At 47.3% G+C, this 25,449-nt stretch overlaps 1 protein-coding gene across 1 annotated transcript in view; it reads right to left on the bottom strand.

The window, feature by feature from the left end:
- Positions 1-25,449, bottom strand: part of NFX1 (nuclear transcription factor, X-box binding 1) — a 660,521-nt gene that overhangs the window by 579,111 nt on the left and 55,961 nt on the right. The window contains exon 2 of the mRNA XM_085606860.1: positions 13,754-15,220. Coding sequence (XP_085462986.1) covers positions 13,754-15,220 — 1,467 coding nt within the window. The remainder of the gene's footprint in view (positions 1-13,753; positions 15,221-25,449) is intronic.

Raw genomic sequence — 25,449 nt, 5'->3', positions numbered from 1 at the left:
CATGAAGGATAGATTGTCTCCCTCTGGTGGATGTAGAAATAAGAGTCTGGAAAGAATTTAAGGTTGGAAACAATCAGATACAATGGGACATAATAGCGGAGACCCCCAAAGGAACGCTCTCTAGTGTTAAATACCTTCAGTTGGCATTGTGGTGGTCAACTCAGAATTCAACAATGTAAATAGATTGGGAATATGACAATTTGATCCAAAAGCCACAGCTCCTCAAGAATAAAATCTTGGTCTGGTATTGGGAAATCATGAAGCTGCAGAGCCCTTATCACCAATGGAAGATGCCTCAGCTGAAGCTTTCTTAATTCCACTGTTAAACCTGCTGCCTTAAAGAGAAATCATTTTTACACTATAGACAGGATCTATGGCTCACTACAGAAAATTACAAAATCCTCCAGAGGGAAAACGCCTCTCTGTAAAAGATCAACATCTCTTTTATATACACTGGAAACATAGAAGACAACTAAATCAATGTAGACAAAATTAGTTTCTACTTCGGTTTACAATCTCCAGCTTGGTCGGTGACCGCACAGTAGGATTACTCCAGCTGGCACAAGTGAATGAAAGAATTTGTGACCTTTGTATTGATTTTTGTAAGTTTATTGTATTGATTTTAATTACTCATACAATAAAGTATTTATCATCAGTATTTTTTTTTATTATTACCCTCTCCTGTGTGTCTGTCCCAGTCATGTTTTAAACGTCCTAGAAGGTAGCGTCTACTAAGCCAACCTGGAAGGGGGTAACTCTCTCACAGTCCAAGCTGTAAGACAAAGTTACTTATCTAGTGATCTCTTGCAGGACGGCAGCGACACTTGAACGCGTTTTTCACACATCCATCCCATGCCTCTTCTCACAGATGTATAGCCTGATATATTTCTTAGTAAAGATTTTAGGGGCAGACTTTTTCTGAACTCTATTTAATCTGTACTGACGGCACAAATTCACATCGAGCCTCACCATCGAGTATTACAAGGGTGAGACAATATACCTTTGGTGCCGTTTCAATCAAGACTACCACAGTCAAACATTCTGCAAGCGCTCTGCATTGCCGATGAACTTCCCGATACATTTCCGTATTGATGGTTTCCAAAGCATTGCCCTTCTACCTTCTTAAGCAATGTTACTGAAGAACGCAGTAAAAGAATTACTCAAAATGTAATTTATAATAACTGCAGGTGGCCGTGGTGCCGATTTCAGCAACATTCCCCAAAAAACATTGGTAAATGACCACTTACCACACAAAGAATGAAATAAATCACAATGAAAACACATAGTTTGGTGGATAAACAGTTTGCTTCAGATTTATTTAAGGAATGAAATATGCCAATGTGGTGGGGAAACTTACGGGCGAGCCATCGATAAGCAGCCTAAGCTGCCCACCCGCCTGATGAGCCAAACTGCAACGTGGGCCAACCCATTCGGAGCTTCAATTCTAGTTGGGGAGTTTTCCTCCCCTAGAGACTGTGGACCACCAGCCCAGGAGTAGAACTCATGTCTTTGAGGGCAGAGTATCACCAGGCAAGCCCGGTTGCTCAGGCCTGCAACCGTCAGAGGATACTGCAGTCTCATGCAGTCAAGATGAACAAGTTACTTACCTTCGGTAACGCTTTTTCTGGTGGATACAGTATCTACCTGTGGATTCCTCACCTTGTGAATATCCCCTGCACCAGCAACATTCGAAAACTTTTGTAGCTCTCCACGCCGACGAGGTCACCGTCACAGAAGCACGACTCCGCTTGTGGCTCCGCTGACGTCACTGGATCCATAAGAGGACCTCGCCGGCGCGATGACTGACAGCAATATATATACAGTATACACAGTACATAATATACAAACCAACACACACAGTGTGAAGACAATGCAGGAAGGCAAAAGAAATAACACACTTCCTTTGACAGTAATAAATACATTTTGAAACATCAACACTATTGTAGGTATACAAGGGTGGACAACGGGGAGGCGGGTGGGTCAGTAAGGAATCCACAGGCAGATACAGTATCCACCAGAAAAAGCATTACCCAAAGGTAAGTAACTTGTTCTTCTGATGGATACATCTGCCAGTGGATTTCTCACCTTGTGAAGATTCCCACAGCAGTCCCACTCCCGGAGGAGGGTGTCCACCCTTCTATACCAAAAAGTCCTGAAGGACGGAACGAGCAAAGTGTCCGTCCCTCCTCACCTCGGAATCCAAGCATTAATGCTTCGCGAAAGTGTGGAGGGAGGCCCAAGTTGCCACCCTACAAATGTCCTCCACAGGAACACCTCTAGATAAGGCAGATGTAGAAGACTTAGCCCTGGTAGAAGGAGCCCTTATACCCTCTGGAGGTTCCTTAGCAGCCAAAGAGTAACATATCTTGATGCACAAGATAATCCATCTGGAAAGGGTGCGCTTGTGCACCGCTCTGCCTTTCCTGCAGCCAACAAAACCCACGAAGAGCTGGTCATCCACTCGAAAGTCTTTAATCCTATCGAGGTAAAAGCTCACCGCCCTCTTAGGGTCCAAACGGTGAAGCCGCTCCTCCTCCTTGGAAGGGTGAGGGGGAGGATAGAAGGTAGGAAGGGTAATGGACTGTCCCAGATGGAAAGGAGTTACCACCTTAGGCAGAAAAGCAGCCCTGGTCCTGAGAACCATTCTTTCAGCATGAATGGTCAAGAACGGGGGTTTGAAACTCAGAGCTTGAAGCTCACTAACCCCTCCTTGCCGAGGTAATGGCAATGAGAAAAACTGTTTTGAAAGACAAAAGCCTTAAGGGACACTTGTGCAAGGGATCGAAGGGAGAACCCATCAGGTAAGTTAAGACAAGATTTAAGTCCCATTGAGGCACAATAAAGGGAGTAGGCGGAAATTTGTTGGTAAGGCCCTTAAGGAACCACAATACAATAGGTGACTTAAACAAGGATGGCTGATCTGGCAAGAGAACTGCCGACTGAGACTGTCTGCACGCACGTTCAGAACTACAGCCAGATGATTTGCCATCAGACAAATCTGGTGATCCTGAACCCAGGACCAGAGACGCAGAGCCTCTCACTCCACGCCACGCACTCCTCCTTGTGGCGACTGAGGAGCCCATAATCCTGGCGACAGAGTCCGTAGTGTCCAGGCCACTCTGGATAACCTGACGTGCAGCCGCCTGAGTGTCTGACAACACTTCATTAAAGTTCTGCCTGTCCTCCTCAGATAACTTAGGAGCCAGCTGTTTAGCAGAATCCATGAGAGCGTGGATATAACGGCCCAAGAGACAGGTGGCATTTGTTGACTTTAAGGCCATACTCGCCGAGGAGAAAACTTTCTTGGCCGACTGGTCGAGCTTTTTAGAGTCCCTGGCACTAGGAACCTGCGGAAAGGCCCCGGAAGACCTCTTTGAGCAAGCAGCCTGAACCACCAGACTTTCCGGAGAAGGATGAGAAGTAAGAAAGTCTGGATCACCTGGAGCCGCCCTGTACCTTCTAGCTACAGTCTTAGAAACCGCAGAAGCTGAAAAGGGCTTACGCCATACCTCCATGACTGGTTCAGTGATAGCCACATTAAATGGAAGTAAAGGCTCTGTCACGGTGGAGGGAGAATGCAGAACCTCAGTAAGGATGTTAGGCTTAAATTCAGCAGTTGGTAGCTGTAAATCCAAAAGCTCTGCTGCTTTCCTAATGACCATGTGGTAAGGAGCCACATCTTTAGAGGGAGTGTCAGTTGGAGGAGTAATCTCCCATTCTGGAGACAAATCAAGGCCACTAGCCTCCTTCAATTCCTCAAAAAAGTCATCTGACTCCATAAGCTCACCCTCTTCCATCTCTTCAACCTGGTACCTTTGTTCCTCCAGAACCCTTTGTGCTTCTCGCCTGTACCTAATCCTCAGGACCGGCGTCGCAACCGACTCCGACGGAGCCGGCGTCGAACACGGATCCGGAGGAGCAGCCGGAGTCGAACGAGGTTGAGCTGGAGCCGGCGAAGATGGAAGCGGCGTCGACGTCCTCGGCGCCGGGAAATGCCAAGACGGCGTTGCTGGGAAAAATGGCATAAATGGAGCCTGAGCATAGGCTTGAGGAACCCCCAGATTAAAAGCCATTGGACCCATGGGACCCGAAGTTGCTCCAGAGGGGTACATCGCTCTAGTGAAGACACTATATATTGCATTTAAATAATGCGATGGGTCTTGACCCGGGCCTGGAAAGGGGGGATAAGGCTCAGATTGAGGCAATACCTGACTCGGGCCAATTGGCGCCGACGGTGGAGTCAGCGGAGTCGAAGACTCATCAGGAGCCGGAGCTTCTTCAACCGGAGCCGGAGAATGCGTCGGCGTCGGTGATGGAGCCGGAGCTGGAGAGTGCTCCGGTGAAGCCGCAGGTGAGGTCAGGCAAACAGGAGAAGGAGAAACATAGTCCTCACGACGTTGAGTAGGCGAAGTCTATCTCAGAGCCGCCTCCTTATCCGAACGGCATCGAGAGCCATGCCTCTTCTTCTTTTTATGCTTCTTGGACTTAGAAGCATGACCCGACATCGACTTCGACCCCAATCTCGATCTGGAGCGTCTTCAACCTCTCTTCTCTTTTTTCATCCTCGCTATAAACAACTTAGCTTCTCTTTCTGTCAAGGCCTTAGGATTCATCTTGCGGCAGCAAGAGCATCCCTCGACGTCGTGATCCGACGACAGGCACCAGACACAGTCCTCGTGTGGATCCGTGATGGACATGTGCTTACCGCACTCCCTACACGGCTTGAATCCAGACTTCTTCGTCGACATCTTTTAACAAGAAGCAAGAAGAAAGAGAATCACCAGCAGAAACACAAAGTAACTTGCCAAAGCTACGGAGAGTCCCAGAAAACAGTTAGCGTCGACGGCGCGGAAAAAAGGGAACTGACGTCATCATGCCTACGAGGTCCTCTTATGGATCCAGTGACGTCAGCGGAGCCGCGAGCTGAGTCGTGCTTCTGTAACGTCATCCTCATCGGCGTGGAGAGCTACAAAAGTTTCCAAGTGTTGCTGGCGCAAGGGATATTCACAAGGTGAGGAATCCACTTGCAGATGTATCCATCAGAAAGCACACGCATTAGTATTTAACATATTTTCCCCTTAATTTATCTTTTGCGGGGGCCAGCCTTGCAGACAATTGTTCAAGCTTCTCCATTCTTCCCATAATCAGAAGTGGCAATACATCAGTTTTTCATATATCATCAGGCAAAGTGTTTGTCTACAATAAGAAGTTAAACAAGTCTGTGGGCAGCACTGCAAACCCAGCAAAACATTCCCCTAGGACTTCTGATTGTATTTACTCTACATAAAGGGCTTTGTACACCCCTCCCAGTACTACTCACGAGTAGCCCATCACTTTAGAACGCTCTCCCAGCTGACACTGAGATGCCAAGAAGACCTCCTCACCTCACAGTAATACGATTTCTTTTTTATTCACATGCCAAATAATATGAGATCACTTAGCCATTTATTTCTCCCTTATATCTACACTTCTCTTTTCCTTGTCATCCTATCTCACCCAAGCCATTGCCCAACCTTCCCCTCAATCCCCCTCATCTTCGCTATTACACTCTCGACTCCAATGGCTTTTTCTCAACTGTATCTTCCCTAGCCCCCTCATCACCTCTCTGACCTCTCCCTCTTTACTTTTCTCTCTTCCCTCTACATCCCTCACCATTGTTATCATGCCCACACTGGTTTATGTTTTTCCTTCTGGGTACAGCACTCTGCAAATGCCACCCTATATTGTCTCCAACTCAACTTCTCTGCCTTTTTTTCCTATTCATCACACGCATCTCGATCTCTCTCTCTCCTGCCTAAACGTCTAAATCTCTATGACTCAAGCTATACCACACTGCTGGGCCCAAGTAGTACAATTCCAGCCTCGGTTGCTAGTGTTTCTATCTGAAGGGAACCTGGCCTGGCAGTTCAAGCGAGGCAGCTACTATTAGAGCAGGATCAAGGCTGATTTACATGCAGCAGATTTCCTTCTAGTGTGGCACAGTGGGCAACTAATGAGGGACTGGATTGCTGCCCAAGCCATCACCAGTTAAAGCATATCTACCATCATGTTTTTAGGTTGAGCATTCGAGACCTCTTGTATATACTTTAGTATATACTTATATATTAGTATATACTTATATGTGCATGTACTTTGTGGGCTCTGGAGATCAGCCCTAGGACTTGTCTGCTTCTGCTTGGGTACTTTTTTTTCTGTTCAACTGCCTCTATTTAACTGTCTTTTTTTTTTAAAACCTTTATTGACACATCGATTATTCACAGTCATGGGCCTACAACCGCATGGGCCGGCCGCTAATGTAAGACAATAATACAGTAGTCACAAGAGTCGGAGCAAGCTGCACGCATAACGGCTACAGCCGCCCACAACTGAACATAGTACTACAGAAAGGTTTCTTATTAACTATTTTATAAAGAAACAACAAAAAGAAACTTATACCAGGCAAAAATAGGGACTTGCTCTCTCATGAGCGGGGGACAACAGCGACAGCTCAGCCAATTACACAGATGTTCGTGTGATAAAGGGGGCAGGGGGGGGGGGCCAGGAGAGGAGCGGGCATCAATCCCGCAAAGCGACCAGGAACCTCAAAGTCAAGGGGACATCGTCACGTCTGGTGCGACCACCAAGGGGGGGGCGCAGATATTCCCCCGATAGGAATTCCAGGGACCCCACACCTTACTCCATGCCCTAGGCTTGCCCCTGGCCACGTACACCGTCTTCTCACGGAACATGCACCAATCCATGTTTTCTTTCCATTTCACAACTGTGGGGGGCCGGCCGGACCCCCAGAGCTGCGCAATGTCCCTTTTAGCGATCATGTTGCCCAAAGTCACCCAACGTTCTTGTGCCACATCGCAGTCAGTCGGTTCCCATACATTCAACACACATCGCCGAGCCTCAGGGAGCAGCGCCACACCCGTAACCTCCTCCATCACTGCATGTACACCAGTCCAGAAGCGCATCACCTTCGGGCACTCCCACAGAATATGAAGAAAAGTACCAAGCAAGCCACAACCACGCCGACATAGACCATCATCTGTGTAACCCATGTGAAGCAAGCGGGGACCGGTGACATAGACCCTATGTAGTATCTTCAACTGCACAAATCGAAGGCGAGCCGGTATAGCCACCTCCCTCGGTGAGGCTATAGCCGCGACCCAATCCTCATCATCCAACTCTAGGCCATCAGCGACCCAGACCTCTCGCAAATGCGTGAGGAGGTCCGCTCGAGTGTTAATCAGTTTTTTTATAGATCAGGGAGATAGTACTATCTGGCAAGTAACCATCAAGCAAACGATCTTCCAACGGGGAGGCTTCGGGGACCGGGGACAGCTGCAGGATCTGGGAAAGCGGAAAGTAGCGCATGGCGCATCTGCGCATAACGAAAGAATTCCCTATCGCTCAGCTTATATTCCGTCTGAAGAGCTTCAAACGATTTAAAAGTGCCCTTCGTCCAAAGATCCCCCACATGGCTAATTCCGATCAAATCCCACCTCTCAAAGCCTTTCGAACGCCATAGACCTCCCAACGCATCTGACGCATACAGTGGAGTCGCACGAGACAGACGGCCCGTTCATCCCGTAGCAGCGGTGGCGCAATGCCAGGCGCGCACCGCGATTTTCGTAGGACCGGTCAATTTAGCACTTCCCTTCGTAGAGTAAAGCGCCCTATTGAAGTCTCTGCCCGGCAACAGTAGCTTATCCATCTCGTACGCAGGGTTCACCGCCGGGCCGTATGTCCCATGATTCACCGCCACCAACTGGGACGCCCAATAATATCGTCTAATATCAGGGAGGGCTATGCCACCATCATACCACGGTAGGGTCAGTTTAGCGAGAGCAATGCGCGGCCTCCCATCCCAAACTAGCTGCCTCTGTAAGCTCTCTACCTCACTAAAGTATCGGGTGGGCACCACGTCCAGCGTATTCTGCAATGCATACAAAAAGCGTGGAAGAGACATCATTTTGAATAAGGCTGCCCGGCCAAGCGGCGATAGCGGGAGCCTACGCCAGCGAGCTACATCGGCCCGCAGTCGCTGGAGCGGGGGCAACAGATTCAGAGCATAACGGACCGCCGGATCGAGGGACACGTGGATACCCAGATATTTAAATCCAGAGTGTGAAATCGGAATCGGACAGCCGCGCGGGAGAAGAGGGGGGTCGCCAACCAGCACATAAACACAGGATTTCACCCAATTAATGACAAGCCCTGAATTGCGACCGAAGGAGTTCAGTACATCAAATAGCACTATCAACGATTTCCGCGGGGATGTGAGATAGAGCAAAATATCATCTGCGTAGACTGATATGCGATCCTCAAACGTCGGTGTCCACCGAATACCCGTGATGGAGGGCTCCCACCGGAGCCACGCCGCCAGGGGCTCCAGCGCAAGAGCAAAGAGAAGCGGGGACAGGGGGCAACCCTGCCAAGCAAAAAGGGGGCAGAGACTCTGCCATTCACCACCACCTGCGCCAGTGGTTCCACGTATAACAACTTCACCCACCCAATGAACCCAGGTCCAAAACCAAACCTAGCCAGTGCCGCCCAGAGATACGGCCATTCCAGCGTGTCAAACGCCATCGTGGCGTCCAGTGACGCCAAAATGGCAGGCTCCCGAATAGAGTCAACTCTCGCGAGGACTCCATGGAGGCGCCGCAGGTTCAGCGCGGTGTTGCGATGCGGAATAAAACCAGACTGGTCCGGATGTACCAGGTCACCGATGACTTTAATCAGACGATTGGCGAGCACTTTAGCGAGAATCTTAGGTTCAGCGTTTAGGAGTGAGATGGGCCTATAAGATGCACAGCAATCACGCGATTTGCCCTCTTTATGGAGCACCACAATGGTCGCTAGACGCTGATCACGCGGTAGGGCGCCGGCCTCTCGGGATGCAAGAAACATCTCGCGGAGATGGGGCGCCAACTTATCTGGACGAAGCTTGTAAAGCTCGATCGGAAGGCCGTTAGGGCCGAGAGCCTTTCCTGAACGGACCGAGCGAATCGCCGACGCTATCTCATCGTTTGTAAGCGCCGCGTCCAGAAGTTTTTTATCATTGACCGAAAGGCACGGCAAAGCAATATCTCACAACAATTGGCAAGAGTCCTCTTCTGGCCTCTCCGATACCGGAGAGTAGACGTCCCGCAAATGGTCCGCAAAGCAGCCCACAATCTCCCTCGGATCCGTAACACTCACACCATCAGCACGCACAATCACTGGGACCACGCGACTCGCTCGTTCTTTCCTCTCCAACCATGCAATCAACCTTCCAGCCTTATCACCAACATCATACAAGCGCCCCTGTTGCTCCCTACTAGCGAGCTTAGCGGCATCCGTAACCAACGCCTTGTAATCCGCTTGTTTCAGGCCAAGGGCATGGAGTTTGTCCCGCGTGACCCCCCGCCCGAGATCCTCTTCCAAGTCAGTTATGTCCGATTCGAGGCGTACCACCTCCGCAGTTTTACGCCTCTTAGCATGGGAGATCAAAGATAGGGCCTGCCCACGGATGACCACCTTGAAAGCCTCCCACAACGTTACGGCCGATGAGACCGAACCCTGATTTTCCTGGAAATAGCTGTCCAGAGACTTAACCAAAAGGGCACGAGTCGTGGGGTCATGCAAATACCAGGTATTAATCGGGGCCACCCTCCCCTCTGCCCCCATGGCCACATCTAAGTGGAGCAGGACCGGGGAATGGTCAGAGATGCCCCGGGCCAGATGTCTGACCTCCCCGATCATTTGGGCTTGGGCGGCCGGCATCAGCACACAGTCCAATCTAGATAAGGAGCCGTGGACGCCAGAGTGAAATGTAAATTGGGCGAGCCCCGGATGCATTGATCTCCAACAATCCACAAGCCCCATCGTGTCGATAAAGCCACCCAGCCAAGAGTGCGCCCCGGGGAGGTCTCTGGGAGGGTGCCGATCCTCTCTGCCCGACACCACAGAATTGAAGTCACCACCCACCAGCAAGAGGCCCTCCGGGAGCCCAAGCAGCAACCCTCCCAAGTCCGCAAAGGTAGTGGTTTGCAACCCCGGGGGAACATAAACTGAAACCAAGTCTGTCCTTCCCACCGGCCCACCAACACCACGTAGCGCCCCAGGTCATCATGTATTACCTCATCAATTTCCAGCGGGAGAGAGGATCGAACCAGAATGCCCACCCCTCTGGAGCCGGTTGTAAAACCAGAGTGGGCCACCAAACGGTAGCCCTTTCTATTCATAGCATGGCATGAGTGTCCCACCAAATGCGTCTCCTGCAACAGAACCACATCAGGAGAGTGACGTTTCAAATATTGTAGCACCACCCCTCGCTTCAATCGGTCCCCCAAACCATTTACATTCCATGTTAAAATGCGCAATCCCCTACCCCCCATCCCCACCGCAACGGACACCCCACTCACGATGAGAGCTAAAATCAGCACATTGATTGCCCGGTACAAAACGAACACCACACAAAAACAACACCCCTACCACCACCCCCCCAACTCCCGCTACAAACCCCCCCACCCTGCACCCCTGCACAAGACCATTAAGCCACCCCAACTCGCAGTGTGCCTGTCGCCCCCCCATGAACCTACTCTACAGTAAGAAAGAAGAAAACCCCTCCCGAGGAGGAAGAGTCTCACCAGATACCCCGCAGCCTCCCAATGATGAAGGAAGGGTAATGCAGTCCTAGAAAGGAAAAACCAGTACATCAAACCCAAGTCGGGGTGAGCCCAAAATTGTCAAGGAACCACAAGTCATTCGTTCACCCTTGGTCTGCTGATCCACCATCCACATCCGCAGCTCGTTCCTCCCCGCCGTGCCGACGGTGCAAGGTGTCAAGCCAGTCCTCAACCGCCTCGGGCCCTATTTAACTGTCTTAATAAAAAAGGACCAGTAGGTCAATAAAATACCAGAATTGCTTTCTGCTGAGGGACTTTATTTTTTTAATTTTTCTGGCAACGGCTTCTATTTAACTTCTTGATAGAAAACGACCAGCAGAGGTCAGTAAAATACCAGAATCACTTTAGCATACTCTAGACAATAATATTTTTTTAAAATCTTGTATTTTCAGTGATATGACCACCAAAGACCCTGATTTTATATTAAAAACAGAGCTTTGGACTGTACCATTTCCCACTGAAAGGCAATATTTCTCTCTGTGTGTTCCCATACCTGGTGTGTCACGCAGTTTGGTGTTTACTTTCCACCATGTTAAAGAACAGTAGATGTTTCAGCACCCAGGCTAATGTGCTGCATAGCTAAATACATATAAGGTCCCAAAGGCGAGACCAATTGTATTGCAAATTCTTGTTAGACCTGGGGATGAGGGTAGCAAAGAGGCTGATCACCAAACGAGGAAAGCCCCTGCCCCCCCACACATCATAACGCTCGATGCTCACCTGAACGAAATCAGAGAGCACCACCCTCAACCGAGAAGCCACGATGTGCATCTGCTAGATCCCTATAGCCAATAACTGGGATATGATCCCGTCTGCCCCGACCCTTATCCATAACAATACGTGGCCCCGAGACCCAGCAACAGCTGCGCCTTAAAAACATATCACACGGACAGATTAAGGTGCTGAATAAGAAACATCGCCGAGCGAACTCACAGCAAAGGCAGGCATGCCCACCTTGCAATCTATCAAACACTACAGAACACAATGACCAGCGTGCCCAAGTGACAATCTCATAGCTCAGACCTAACCCTATTATGTATTGTTTTGTCATTGTTCCATTATAACCCCCTTCCCACAGTTCAAGTTGTTTTGTACACCTTACCATTAAAAACACGGAAGAAGAGTGCACGCCCCAACAACTCCAAACGGGTTGTACGACAGTTAACAATAAGAAAATGTTATTACATGATGCAAACTGTAACCACACAATATTTGGCATGGGACTGTCTCCTAGAGGAGCTCCACCACTGGCACACAAGTAATGGGAAGCCTTTGGTTCAGAAACAATAGAAGCCTTTGGGATATATAGATTTGTTTAAAATCATCAATCGTAACAAGGTGAGTTGAGTTGTGATTAATATGAACTGCTCCCAATCAGGTATCAAAATCTCAATGCTGGTAGTCAATAAACATGCTGTTGGATGGTAATGTCACCCAAAAGTTAGACTGGGGAATTGGATTGAATAAACTATTTCCACTGCATATTTTCCATGGGGTTCACAACCAGAATACAAGGAATGGAGGTCTTTGCCATACTGAAAGCAGTGCAGGTCTTTATGATATTCCTACTGTTGCCAGCTGAGAGCTTCTATCAGCATTTGTCTATTACAGATAGGCCAAGCTGTCTTCATAAGATTATTTTCAGATGTGGTAGGTAACAAACCTGAAGACATCTTCTACAATGCCTTTAATCTTGAAACTCATCAAGAGTCCATTAGTTGCACCATAGGCACTGGAAGTAGGAGTGCTGGGGTGCTGCAGACCACCTAAAATATTCATGCTGGAGTTCATGAGCTGAATAAATGATAAGGATGCCTTTACTATTGTTTTTACCCGAGTCTGTTCAAAGGTCAAATGACAGTCAATGTCTTCTGACCAACTGCTGCTTACTTTTTTAACATGGCAATTGCTGTTTACTAGTCTTTAACTGTAAAGTTAGAGAGTTAAATGATTTTGTAAGGCGAACTATCTGACAATCTAACTGGTGCACTGAAAGGGAAGGCGGTCAATTTTATTTCCAGCACACAACAAAATTTAAACTTCAGCAAATGAACTGTACAAATAGTTCTAATGTCTTCAAATGAAATGCTGTAATTTTTATAATTCTGAAGTGTGATGTAAACAGAAAATGTAATAAAATCAAAACGAATCGAGACACTTAGTCATGTGCAAATGATAAATATTTGCTGAAATTCAAATTTCACAAATTGGTTGTGCACTATGGTTTCATCAATAAAACTGAATGAGAGAGTACGAATTGTGTGACCATTTCAGTGCAAAATGTGCTGTCAGGTAAAGTAATAGATTTGTGACTGTATACTCCAAAAAGCACAACTGACTACATACCACACTCATAACACCCTCCTGCAGAATGGGGGAGTCTAATTTATCCTAATCTTGGATTTTTCACAATCCCTATGACCTCAGTAATGTAACATTGTTGGCAGCACAGCTACTCTGAAAATTGTTCCAATACCACTGAGGTGTACAAGTAGTTTTTTCTTTGGCAAGCAAATTATCTTATAATGTGTCTACCTACTGTCTTAGGTATCTCCTTATTTTGCAACTACAGTTGGTATGAAGAGAGCAACTTGAACTAATGATCAGCTGCCCTATCTGTTTCCAGTTGTCTTAATTATTCCTTGAACATCTCTTGATCCCAAATGTAACTCTCTAATTTCCTACTCAATCTATTGTTAGACCACTTTTGGCTTTGGTGCTTAGGAAGCAGTAAACAGATTTCACATGGCACTCCTAAACCCATTCAAGTAATAGTGAGAATTAAAAGAAATACTGAATAGAATGTTTTAAGGGTTCTTCCTACTTTTTCTTCAATAGATCCCTTTTATTGTTCCAGAATTACGCAAGGCTGAACAAATGCAACAGTGATGGGGAGGTAAACCCTCAGAAAATATAGAGGCAAAGCAACAAGTGTTTAGTCATTTTCGCTTCATAATAACCAGCTATCTTAACAGTGCAGAAAAAAGGAAGAAAGTGAAGAAATATTGGCAGACGTATAAGTATTATAATCTTGCGAAACAGAAGTGCAACAGAAATCCTGAATTTAAAAAAGAAACCCTTTATAGGGATCATACCTGTATGGGTTTCCTTGTTCTTTGGTACTTCACTCTGCTTTTTCCATTGTTGAGTCCGGCCAGAGTGAAAGCTTTTCGGAGCATTATCTTGAATTTGATATTTTCTTCCTGAGAGCTTGTCAGCATCAGAAATCCGTTGTGAATGAGCTCTAGTGTCAGTGTCGGAAACTCTGTTAGAATATGACTGAGGGTCAGTTTCAGGGACCCTGTGAGTGTGAGCTCGGCCTTCAACATCAGACACCCTGTGAGTGGGAGCTCTAGTATCAACATCAGACACCCTATGATGAGTGTGAGCTCTAGTATCAACATCAGTCACCCTATACGAGTGAGCTCTAGTTTCAGTATCAGATGCTCTAGGAGTGTGAGCTCTTGATTCTGTGTCAATGGTCCTATAAGAGTGAGATCTATGTTCAGTGTCAGAGGCTCTATGAGAGTGAGCTCTTGTTTCTGCGTCGATGGCCCTGTACGAGTGAGCTCTAGTTTCACTGTCAGCTGATTTATGAGCTCTTGAATCAATATCGGACACCTTCTGGGCTTGAACTGTAGGCACTGGCTCATGGTCACAGGTATTAGGTGGGGAGTGTTTTTTCCGTTGATCTTTTTTTTCTTTGGTGAGGAAGGATTCTGGACGGCTCTTAGTTACCTTCATACTTCTACTCCGTTGAAGCTCCCCAGTTTTCCAGATTTCATCATCTGACTGGGGCTTATTCCACAATACAGATTCCCTGGGGTATTTCTTGTTTGCAAAGGGATACCTCTTCTGGTCACTGCTATTGCCAGTGCACCCATCAAAGTTCCCTTTTCCAAGGGATGCATCCAAAGTTGCAGGTTTTGCCAAATCTACAGGTGGGATGTTTTCAAACATTTCTTCATCTTTCTGCTTTGGGATTGGTCTTTTACTACGATCATAAAAGAGTTTTGTTTTATCTCTGGGCCCTCTCACAGAACCACCAGCCACATGCATCAATTTCTTCGGCTTTGCACCTCGGCTGTCAGCATTCATTACCTCCTTCTCGCTCTCAGAGGAGCACAAATCACTGTGTTCCCTAAACTTTGCACGCCAGTCTGCCAGCGCAGAGGAATCCCTGAAGTCCAGCCTTGTTGCACCATCACCAGGGGGCTGCCTTGCATGGTTTCTGTTGTGCAATCTTTCACTCTTGGACCTCTGCCATCGCTGGTTTTGAAAACTGTGGTTCCTTGCAGGCTTGCTGGTACTGCCAGTTTCTGTAGCGGCTGGTTGATTTCTGCCAAGATTTGTTCCTGGCATATTATAAGTTTGTCTTTTTTGTAAACAGCTTTCATGATCAAGGTCTCTAGAAATTGGCTGTTGGCGGGCTGGAGGTAAGTTGTTGCTTCTGGTTTGATTTCTCGGATGCTCCCCTCTTCCTGGATTTCTCCAGTTTGACTGATGACTTTGCCCCTCTCTTGGAATGAAATCTGGAGCTTCTGGATTGTAGTTTATTGTGCCTATAATATAAATAGAAAGCATACATTAAAATCACACACCGTATGCCTGGCAGGCGTTGCAATCCTGTTCATCACTAACAGTTTACAGGTCTGTCCTCATCCGCATTTCCTGTGCAAGCTTTGATTTAACTACATTTTATTCAATACTGAACAGAGCATGGAATAATGAGTTAACATGCACACTCAGTATCAGGCACCTTATCCAACATTAAAAATGTAATATGGGAGTGTTTCTAAACTATAGTCTGTTATGAACTCCTAATTTGATCTTTCACTGAATAGGAAATTGGATATTCTCTCAACTTTACTGACTATTTGACCATGCACAAACTCTCATCCACAGCGGCCTACTAAAGTTTTATATCATAGTTTATCTCACCCAACAGCACACTGGTTTCTTTATCCAGAAGTCATTGAACTTAACATTTCACAAAACATAACTTTTTGAATAAAGGACTTTTGACTTTCCAAAAGAGTTCACTTCCACATATTTCAGTTTAACTAATTCTTATATCTAGGAAATATCTTTATTCGTAATGCCTTTCAAAGCTCCATGATCGGTATGTAGTCCATTTCAATAAATGTATAAACAATTATACATGGCACTTCTGCTGCTCTGAGACTGCTGGTCTATGCTGTGTTCCGAAATCACAAAAGAGGCACTGGCAAACACAACATGTATTGCCTTTTGATGGCCAATACAGATCTATTGGCTTTGTCAATACTTTGTCACTACTATTTTGCATTAGCAAAACAAAAATGAAAAAGGAGAAGACTTTGTTTGAGTGAATGCATCACCAGAGGTATGTACATATGGCTTGACATGGCTGGCTTTTTTTTATTTTTTTATTTCCCATTCCAGGATGGTGGACGCCAATCTTAGATGGTAAATGGAAAAATCACTTAAATGTGCATGAAAGTACATTTTGAAAAAAAGCAAAGACGCCAGTAAATTTTATACGTGCAGTCTACACAATTGTTTTTAAAGAGCGCAAAGACCAGTGACCTAGCTAAAAAGAAGTGGATATGTATATCTCTCCTATGAAACAGAACAAGAACTTAATTGCAGTAGATGTAAAAATGGGACTGCCATTTGCTATGGAAGCTAAACTTGACAATAAGCAAGCTTTGTTTTAATTTATATGTTATTGTTTCCGAAGACTGCAATGAGTGTGGTGGAGAGAGGAGACAACTAGGTGTGGGGGGGGGCAGGGTGGAGGTGGACAGAAGAGCAGTGAAGGAGCTTGAGCCGAGGAAGGAGAGGAAAAAAAAAAAACTGGGAATGGGGGGGGGGGGGGGGGGGGGTGATAGGCGGACAGGGATTAGGAGGAGAACGCAAAATAGAGCATGTGGTGGGACAGGTAATTGGTTATTATGAAATTAGTGAAGTAGCACGGGGGGGGGTGATAGGCGGACAGGGATTAGGAGGAGAACGCAAAATAGAGCATGTGGTGGGACAGGTAATTGGTTATTATGAAATTAGTGAAGTAGCACACAAGGGAGCAAGCAAGAAAACACATGCACTCATACTGGTGCGCTGAAAGAAAAAGTAAAAAGTAGTACTCTGAATGTGAGCTTTGGAAGGACACGGGTCATCCGTCCAATCAAAGGATGGTACAGAAGTTATGCTCTGACGGGAAAAAACAGAAGAGGAAAGAAAACCACTTAATAAGAAGCAATCAATTGTGATTGGTAACAAAGCCAACTAATAGTAAACACTGGCTTGCCCAGATCCCGCTGTACGTAATGATATTGTTGACAATACGTCTTCAACAACAGACAGCTGTCGGTAAGTGAGACCTAAAGAGAAACTAATAGTCACATCATCTTGCCATAAGGATTCCATCAAACCTCAAATACTGGCCAAAGAACTCAAAGGAAAATAGAACATTTGTCACTGATAGAAAACAAGTTAAAGTATTGTCAATAGTCACCAGCCCACAAGTGGGTTCTGTCCAGATGTTATAAGGGGGTTTCTTTAGTGTGATCCCTCAAGAATGCATAGAATCATCAATATTTTTGTAAGCTCATTGTGGAGTTAGTATGCAGATTATCATTTAATATACTCACTGTATGATTTGCCAATACATTTAAGCAGTAGAGTGGAGAAATGTGTCTAAACTAATTTTAAACTAATGTGTTTAAGAATGCTGGATTAATTAACATATAACAATATTCAACCATTATGCTCATATGGGTGGCTCGGAAAGCTGTTTCTTTTAGCTACATAGTCATGATTTTTGGCATTATTACGATAAAATTCCATTTCTGTTGAATCTGAGAGTTGAAAAGCATAAGTGAAGCAAATTACATATCTTTGGGAAAGAAAAATTCAGGTAAATCTGTTAAAAAGAGCTATCTACTGCATGCTATTACACAGCTAAAGCATCACTAATGAGAAGGTTGCTGAAAAATCAATATCTTTTTTTCTTCTTCCTAGAAACAAAACTTAAGCATGGTCTTTCCATTGAGCTTCTGCGTAATGTACATGGGGACTCGTTTTTTCCAAGTTCATAAAATGCACATATTTATTTGCTATGCATTCATAGAGGCACACATGAAATCAAGACATCTGATTAAAGACAGGATGGCTTTTTGTCAGGCTGGCAGCTTGTCCTGAATTACATGAATGAACCCGTCTACCTACACTGAGGGCACTACACCTGCTTGATTCAGTTGTAATGCACAGTGAATCTTGTTAAACTATTAATCCAGCCTACCTAAAAAGAGGATTAGTACAGCATATTAACTTCCATCCCCCTAACCTCACCCAACAAAGGCAACCATCATAGCCAACTGTCCTCTGTCTGGTATAAATCCCTTATTCACACTCTGTTAACTTGGAATGTTGGCAAACAGTTATAGAAGCCAATTCTAAGCATTCTGATCAGCTGAGATAATCTCAACATACCTAAACAACGTGTTACGTTTGACTACAGTACTGTTTCATAATAGGCTTTACTGGTCAAATTGTTTTAAATGTTTTGGTACCTTTCAAAGTTCAATTTTGTTTTATTCTGTTTATTAGTTTTTCAAACAATCCATACAGAGGTGTCATATACATGAAAAACAAAAATAAAAATTTGGCACTGCATCAATCCATCTATTACCCAACTTCTAGGAACATAAGAGCACAAATCGTCATTCAGTAGGATATGCTAAGGTATTTATATAGACATCCAGAAGCATCATACAATTGGTTAACGCATTACGCACATCCATATTTTATTAAATATTACTATCTGTACGCAACACAGTCCTTCCATGGAGAGCCAACATTTCGACATCCCTGGCACATTCCGACCCCAGGCACTCCCAGCCATCTTATCCCAACATAATTCACTGTAAGCATCATAAACCCATATCACCTTCATTCTGTAGTGGATCTTGCCCCACTGATGTTGTGGGTACCTGGCACTTCTCAGGAAAGCAATCACCTCTTACTCTGGTGCGGGGTCCACCCTCGGGTGCGCTAGCAGATAGCACTTTAGGGGCCCCCAGACATCTTTGGGCCTGGAGGCGCTCGGCAATAATTCCGCATATGTAGTGAGTTGCTCCTGACAATACACTAAATCGTCCATCCATACTTTGAACTTGGACGCCCGCCCTCTACCCCAACGACACGCCACTCGCCTCTTTGCCAGAAGCAACGCAAGTGCCACAAATTTGCGATGCACCGCTTTCAATGGTTTCACATATCCTAGTGGGGCCAATAGGGGTGTGGGCTCGATATGAGTATCAACCATCAAGCCCAGAGCTTCAAACACCTGCGTCCAATAATTATGTACTTCCGGGCATTCCCAGGCTAAATGCAAAAAATCTGCACCCGGTGCCCGACACCTATCACAGTTGTCTGTGCCCCTCAGATTGTACCTATGCATCCGGGCCGGGGTGTAATATAATCTGTGTAGGAACTTGTAATGAATTATAAGCAGCCTACTGCTAGCCGATACCTGCGCTGTCTGTGACGAGCAGTACTCCCATTGCTCCTCTGACAGTTCAAAGCCCAATTCTACGTCCCAGCGCGTTCTAGCTGGCGCAGGTGGCTCCTTTCTTTGTGTGTGTACTGTGTGGTATATCAGTGATACCAGTCGTTTGGCCGTCGCGCTTTTAAGAGCCAACTGCAGCGGAGCTAGCGCAGGGGGCTCAGCCCGGAAGTTCGGAGTAAGTGAGCGGATGCCCTGTCTAAGACGAATTTATAGGAACACATCAAGCGGGGTCTGCCGTAAATTCAGAAAAACGTGTTCAAGCTTCCGAAACTGGCCTTCATGATATAAATCTCCCCAAGTTTTAATGTGCGCTCGTTTTGCAAATTTGTGAAATATTGTTTCTTGAAGCAAGGGCATGCTGGGATGATATGCAATAGGCATCAGAGGGGAATACAGCATAGGGGCCCTCAGCAACCCACCTATGCATTGCCACACCGCCACAGTGCAGGCAACAGTAGTCGACGGCTGCTCCCTGGTCAGTAGGCACGTCGTACAGTGCCCCTTCAATCAGGATTGGGTGCGCAAGCCAGTGTTCTGCTGCCACTTGTGGCATATACCGGGGTTGGCGCACCCAAAAATATGCGTAGTGAGCCTGCGCACTAATATTATATAATTCAAAATTGGGCACGCCAAAACCTCCCTGCGAATATGGCCTAATGAGTACACTCCACTGCAGTCTCGGGTGCTTGCCCCCCCGCCACCCCCCCCCCCCACCCCCCCCCCCCCGCCATACCAAGCGCATCAAATCAGATTTCAATGTTTTTAAAAAATAATTCCCCGGATAAAATGGTATGTTTAAAAAAAGGTAAAGTAACTGGGGCAATATCACCATTTTGATTAGAGAGGCGCGCCCCACCATTGAAAGAGGGAGAGTAATCCAACGGGAGACGCATTCCGTTATACGCGCCAGGGCCATTCCGTAATTAAGGCGCATTAACTCATCCCTATCCCTCGTAACAAGAACACCCAAATACCGCAATTCATCCGCGCACCACTTCAGAGGGTAATCCAGGGGGAATCGAGCCGTTGGAACTGTCAAAGGGAAAATACAGGATTTGCCCCAATTGATTTGGATCTCGGAGAGTTTCCCAAAAACAATGAACTCCCTGAGGATTGGGTTTAAATTATTCTGCGGGTCACGAATGTATAGAGTAATATCATCCGCATATAAGGATATTAATATTTGCCTCATTTTGCACCGCAGCGCTTTATCTTTATGATGCTGCCGCAGTTTCGCCGCCAAGGGTTCAACCGCAAGAGCGAAAAGTAAGGGGATAGGGGGCAACCCTGCCGGGTACCCCTTGAGACCGGGAACGCCAGGGAAGTGCGACCATTTATGAGTACCTTAGCAACTGGTGAACAGTACAGGAGTTTAATCCAGGAGAGGAAAAGGTGGGGAAAGCCCATGTGCAGCATCACCCCCGAAGATATAGTCCCACTCAATCGAATCAAAAGCCCTTGTGGCATCAAGAAATACCGCTGCCATAGGCAATTAAGAAGAGACATTATTCAGCACAGTGAAGAGGGTTCTTAAATTGTGGGAGGTACCTCGGCCGGGCACAAAACCAGACTGATCAGGAAGTATTAAGTTCTCTAGCAACAAGCTAAGGCGGTTGGCTATGAGCTTAGCCAGTATTTTTACATCACAATTAAGAAGTGACAGCGGCCTGTAGGAGTCACACTGTTGTGGCGCTTTCCCCGGCTTTAAGAGCGAGACGATAAGGGCCTCTCTCATAGATGGGGGCAGGTGTCCGGCTTCCAAGGCATCCTCATAGACCTCCCGAAGTATGGGGGCCATCTGATCTATATAGGTTTTGTAGAATTGTACAGGTATGCCGTCTGTACCGGTCGCCTTCCCCGACTGCAAGTGCATAATTGCGTCCCTCACCTCATCTAGCTCAAACGGGGCACATAGAAACTCTCGCTGTCTATCGCTCAGCCATCCCAATGTCACATCCTGCAAATAGCTATCCAGATCCATCTCGTCTACCCTATGCGTGGCATACAATTGGGCATAATGCGTGGTAAAGGCAGTAAGTATGCTGGCAGTATCTCTATATACCGCCTCCTCCGGACCCTCAATTTCCAGCACATAGTTGGAATAACGTGGTTTTCTAATCGTGTCTGCCAGCGCCTTGCCCGGCCTTTCCACCTCCCCATACCATCGAGCCACCCAATATCTACCCCGAAAACGCACCTCCCTCCGTGCCGACTCCATATATTCTGTGAGCATCTCACAAAAATTTCAGCTGAGTAGGACCTTCCGGGTGTGAGGCCAGTTTCTTCTCAAGTGCCCTGAGGTCTTTCTCCAGTTTATTCAGTGTGCTCATTATATCCTTGAGTACTCCTGCCCCCTTGGATATACAATAACCCCTAAGTGTAATTTTGAACGCCTCCCAAATGGTCTCAACATTCTCTACCGAGTCTTTGTTCCGTACGAAAAAAATCGCACACTTCCTCCCCTAGCTCCTCTTGGAAAACCGGGTCTAATAGAATAGCAGCATGCAGCCTCCAACTGCTGCGTGGGGGACCATAATCTGCTGACGATAGCGTACATTTAACTGTGGCGTGGTCCGAGTAAGTACGGGCCAAGTGCTGCGCCTGAGATATAGCTGGGCCCAATCCACGGGTCACAAATAAATAATCTAGCCTCGGCCACGATGCCGCCTGCGCCGTAAAGTGTGTACCTTCCTACCTACCTGTTGGGGGTGAATATGCCTCCAGACATCAATTAGGTGATAAGTAGTAAGTGTGCTTTGTAAGACAGCGCAAGCTTTTGTGTAATGATGAGGGACAGGGTGAGACCTATCAACCTCTGGGTTACATGCGACATTGAAGTCCCCTCCCCAGATTATATGGTTAGAGCCTACATCAAAGATCCAAGCCCATAGCGTGGAATAAAAGTCTGGGTCGTCCACATTCGGCCCATAACAGCAAGCCAGGGTGACGGAGTCCGTACCCAGTCTACCGCAAGCCAGGCAATACCTCCCCTGCTCGTCCCAGGTAGCCCCAGCCAGCTGGAAGGGTGTACGCTTCTTTATAAGTATGTCTGTACCCCTCGCATATGATGAATACGAGGAAAAGATACGATGTTCTACCCATTTACTCGCACGGTGTTAAAACTCCGGGGATTAAAATGTGTCTCTTGTAACATGGCTATGTGCACCTGATGCCGGCCTAAATAGGCTAGTATGTTTCGCTTTTTACGTGCATCTCCCAACCCTCTGACGTTCCAGGTTTCAATATTCAGTTTCTCGGACTCCATGTTAAATAGGGGTGTATGTGCTCATCAATAAAAAAAAAAGAAGAAGCCCATACCCACAGGGCGCAGCTCAGTGCGTGGGTGCATATATACTGTGCCTCTATACCTTGTGCCAATCACTCACCAGTTGAATCACCTGTCACCTTTAGGATGTTTAGAACCAAACCATTCTGTGTTAGAAAGAACAGGTATAAACATGAACAGTTCTCCAGTGATCCCTCACCCTCTCACTGAAGCAGCCAGTACTAATCGCCCGCCCTCCCCTCCTCCCTGGAAAACAATAAATGAACATGCAAAAGAAAAAAAGACAAACACGCATAGCGCAGGCCATGCAGTGTACAACCGTGGGGGGAATGCCCATGGGGGGTCTCCCTAGGTGACAACACAAATACTCCCCGCTCCAAAAGTCCACCACAGATGGTGAGGGCTGGACTCTAAAGGAGCCAAGGGTGCCCAACGTGTACATGAAAGGACTCAGAGCAGCCAATCAGCCAAACAGTGTGTTAAATTATCCCCAGAGTTCCAGCCAGCCATCCACAACGGCTAGCTCAATACCTCTGCCGCAGCACACAGTGACTTAAAGCAAAAAGAGGAAATATTAAGTGCAAGCAGTACAATAGTTACTGTGGATCCTCGTCCGCCCCCGGTGCCGAGGGCTATGGTGATGCCGCTGATGCTCCAGTATTGCGACTTGTCCGTTTCAAATGTTTGAGAAAGTCTTCTACTTGCTGTGGCTTGGTGAAAAACCGCTGCTGGCCCTGATGCGTCACCCTGAGGCGTGCAGGATACAGCAGCGCGTAATCAATTTGGGCTAGTCGCAGTTTATTCTTGACATCCGTGAATTTGCGTCTTTCCTCCTGGACCATGGGGGTAAAATCCGGGTAAATTGTGAATGTATTGCCATCATATGTCAGCTGCTTTTTGTTTCTTGCAACACGAAGAGCCACATCCTGGTCTCTATAGTTTAGAAGTCTCGCTATGATGGGACGAGGCGGGCCCCCTGGGGGCAGCCGAGGACCCAATGTGCGATGTGCATGTTCTATTATGAACTGGCTGGAGAAAGCGTCCGCTCCGGCTGGGGCTAGCAACAATTTTTCCATGTATTCCTCCATTTTCCCTGTGTTGGTTGACTCAGGAATACCTAGGACACGAATATTATTGCGCCGACTACGCTCTTTTAAGTCCTCGTTCTTCGCGGCGAGCGTTCTCAGCAACTTATCCATGTGGGTAACCTGTGCGGTGACCTGAGTTGTGGCATCCTCAGTGTCCGAAATGCGCCTCTCCGTCTCTTTTATGCGCTCCTCATGTCCGTCTAATTTATGCGCAATGGCGTCGATACGCGATGACATTCTATCAACCTTGTCCACGATGGTAGCGAACCCCTGCCGGACCTCCTGAAGAATACTCTGCACATCAGTAGCCGGCATAGCCGCTCCTCTCTGAGCTTCGTCTCTGTTGTCCAGCCCCTGGCTCTCCTGCAGGCCCCGAGCATTCCGTTTCACCGCCTCAAAATTGAATTTGGGTTGCCGGTTATCTAATTAGCCCATGGTGCCCCGAATGTGCAGCACTCCCGGCCAACAGGGGCTATTCCCACACAAAGCAGCAACACCGATGTTATATCAAATCGCTTTCTATCAGCGCGCAGTACACCAAGCAATCATGGCCTCCCCAGCGCGCCAACAGCAAGGAATTCAAATCCAGTGGGCCAGGAGAGCCAGTACACCAATGTCCCGGGGCTCCAGCACTTCAATACGCTAGGACAATCTTTCCGGGCAGTCGCCACTCATATGCCCAGCAACGTGGAAGGAAAGTTCAAAATGTCCCACACTCTGCCTGTGTGATTTCTGCAGTCGTTCTCTCAAGCAGCACCCACGGGCCTCCGGTCATGCAGCACTCGCAATGCGTGGACAAGTGCTCCCTTGCAAAACTTCGCGCCCGATCACAGCGCGCCTCACAGCGTCAAAGTATCACGGGGGGGTCCATCCGCAGACAGTTCTCCACCCCCCCGCATCCCCACACAGCGCTGGATGACCCACCTTGAGGTCCAACTAGCAATATCCGGGGCACTTCGCCACCAGGCTGCTCCCAAAGCCCTCCAACACAGCTGTATCCAACTAAGCCAGACTCAGGTGGGACGCACGACGAGTTAAAGTGGCCCGGTCGGTGTCACCCCCGTAGTAGGCAGGTGCAGGGTCCAAGCCTCCAGCCCCCTTTCCATGCGAGAGAGAGGCAGCCCCGTACCCCCGGTTGGTCAGGGCCCAGGCAGGCAACGGCAGCACCTATCCTCCGATGCTCTCAGGGCGCCATGGCGCCATGCATTGTTTCACTCTTCCGCTTTTTTGGTAACACTGCAGCATGAACAGCCGGTCCCAACTCAAAAAGCAGGCAGGGCACTTTGCTTGCACTCTGTTGGCTGTACTCACGGGGACATGAATGTCGACTCTGGCCGCACCGCCGATCACGTAGCACAGGGCCTGGTCACCTCGTGATCAGCATCGACCTCGCGTGATCCTGAAGGCCAAGGTAGGGCACCGCATCGCTCCGGCTCTGTTACCGGCCAAAACTTCCCGGCGACGTAGCAAGTGTAGGAATGCCGCGATTCCGCTAAAATCCTCAGCGAGTCTTCAGTGACGCCACCGCTTCACCTCGCCACCATTTCGGGCATCAATCTGGTCCTCCGAGTAGGATAAATGAAGAATATGTACGCTGGGCTGCCGGAGCCTCACAGCGGTGCGGCCATTTTGCATGCACGCCACCTAGCGCCCCCTTCAAAGTTCAAAATTGCCTCGCTCGTTCACTAGTTCAGAAATTGTCCACAAACCATGGGTATACGGTAAATGCACATTAATGTATGACAGTGTAAAGTTCGCCTATATAAGAAATTATCTTATTGACAGAGTAATAAATACTTCACGTGTTACTTAATCGATATTATCCATGGTGGAAGCACATTCCCAGGCAATTGTTGTAAAAACTTT

Source organism: Triturus cristatus, chromosome 5_2 (genome assembly GCF_964204655.1).
Source record: "Triturus cristatus chromosome 5_2, aTriCri1.1, whole genome shotgun sequence".
NCBI lineage: Eukaryota > Metazoa > Chordata > Amphibia > Caudata > Salamandridae > Triturus > Triturus cristatus.
The sequence above is the reverse complement of the archived record's forward strand: the minus strand, read 5'-3'. Positions and strand labels throughout refer to the sequence as shown.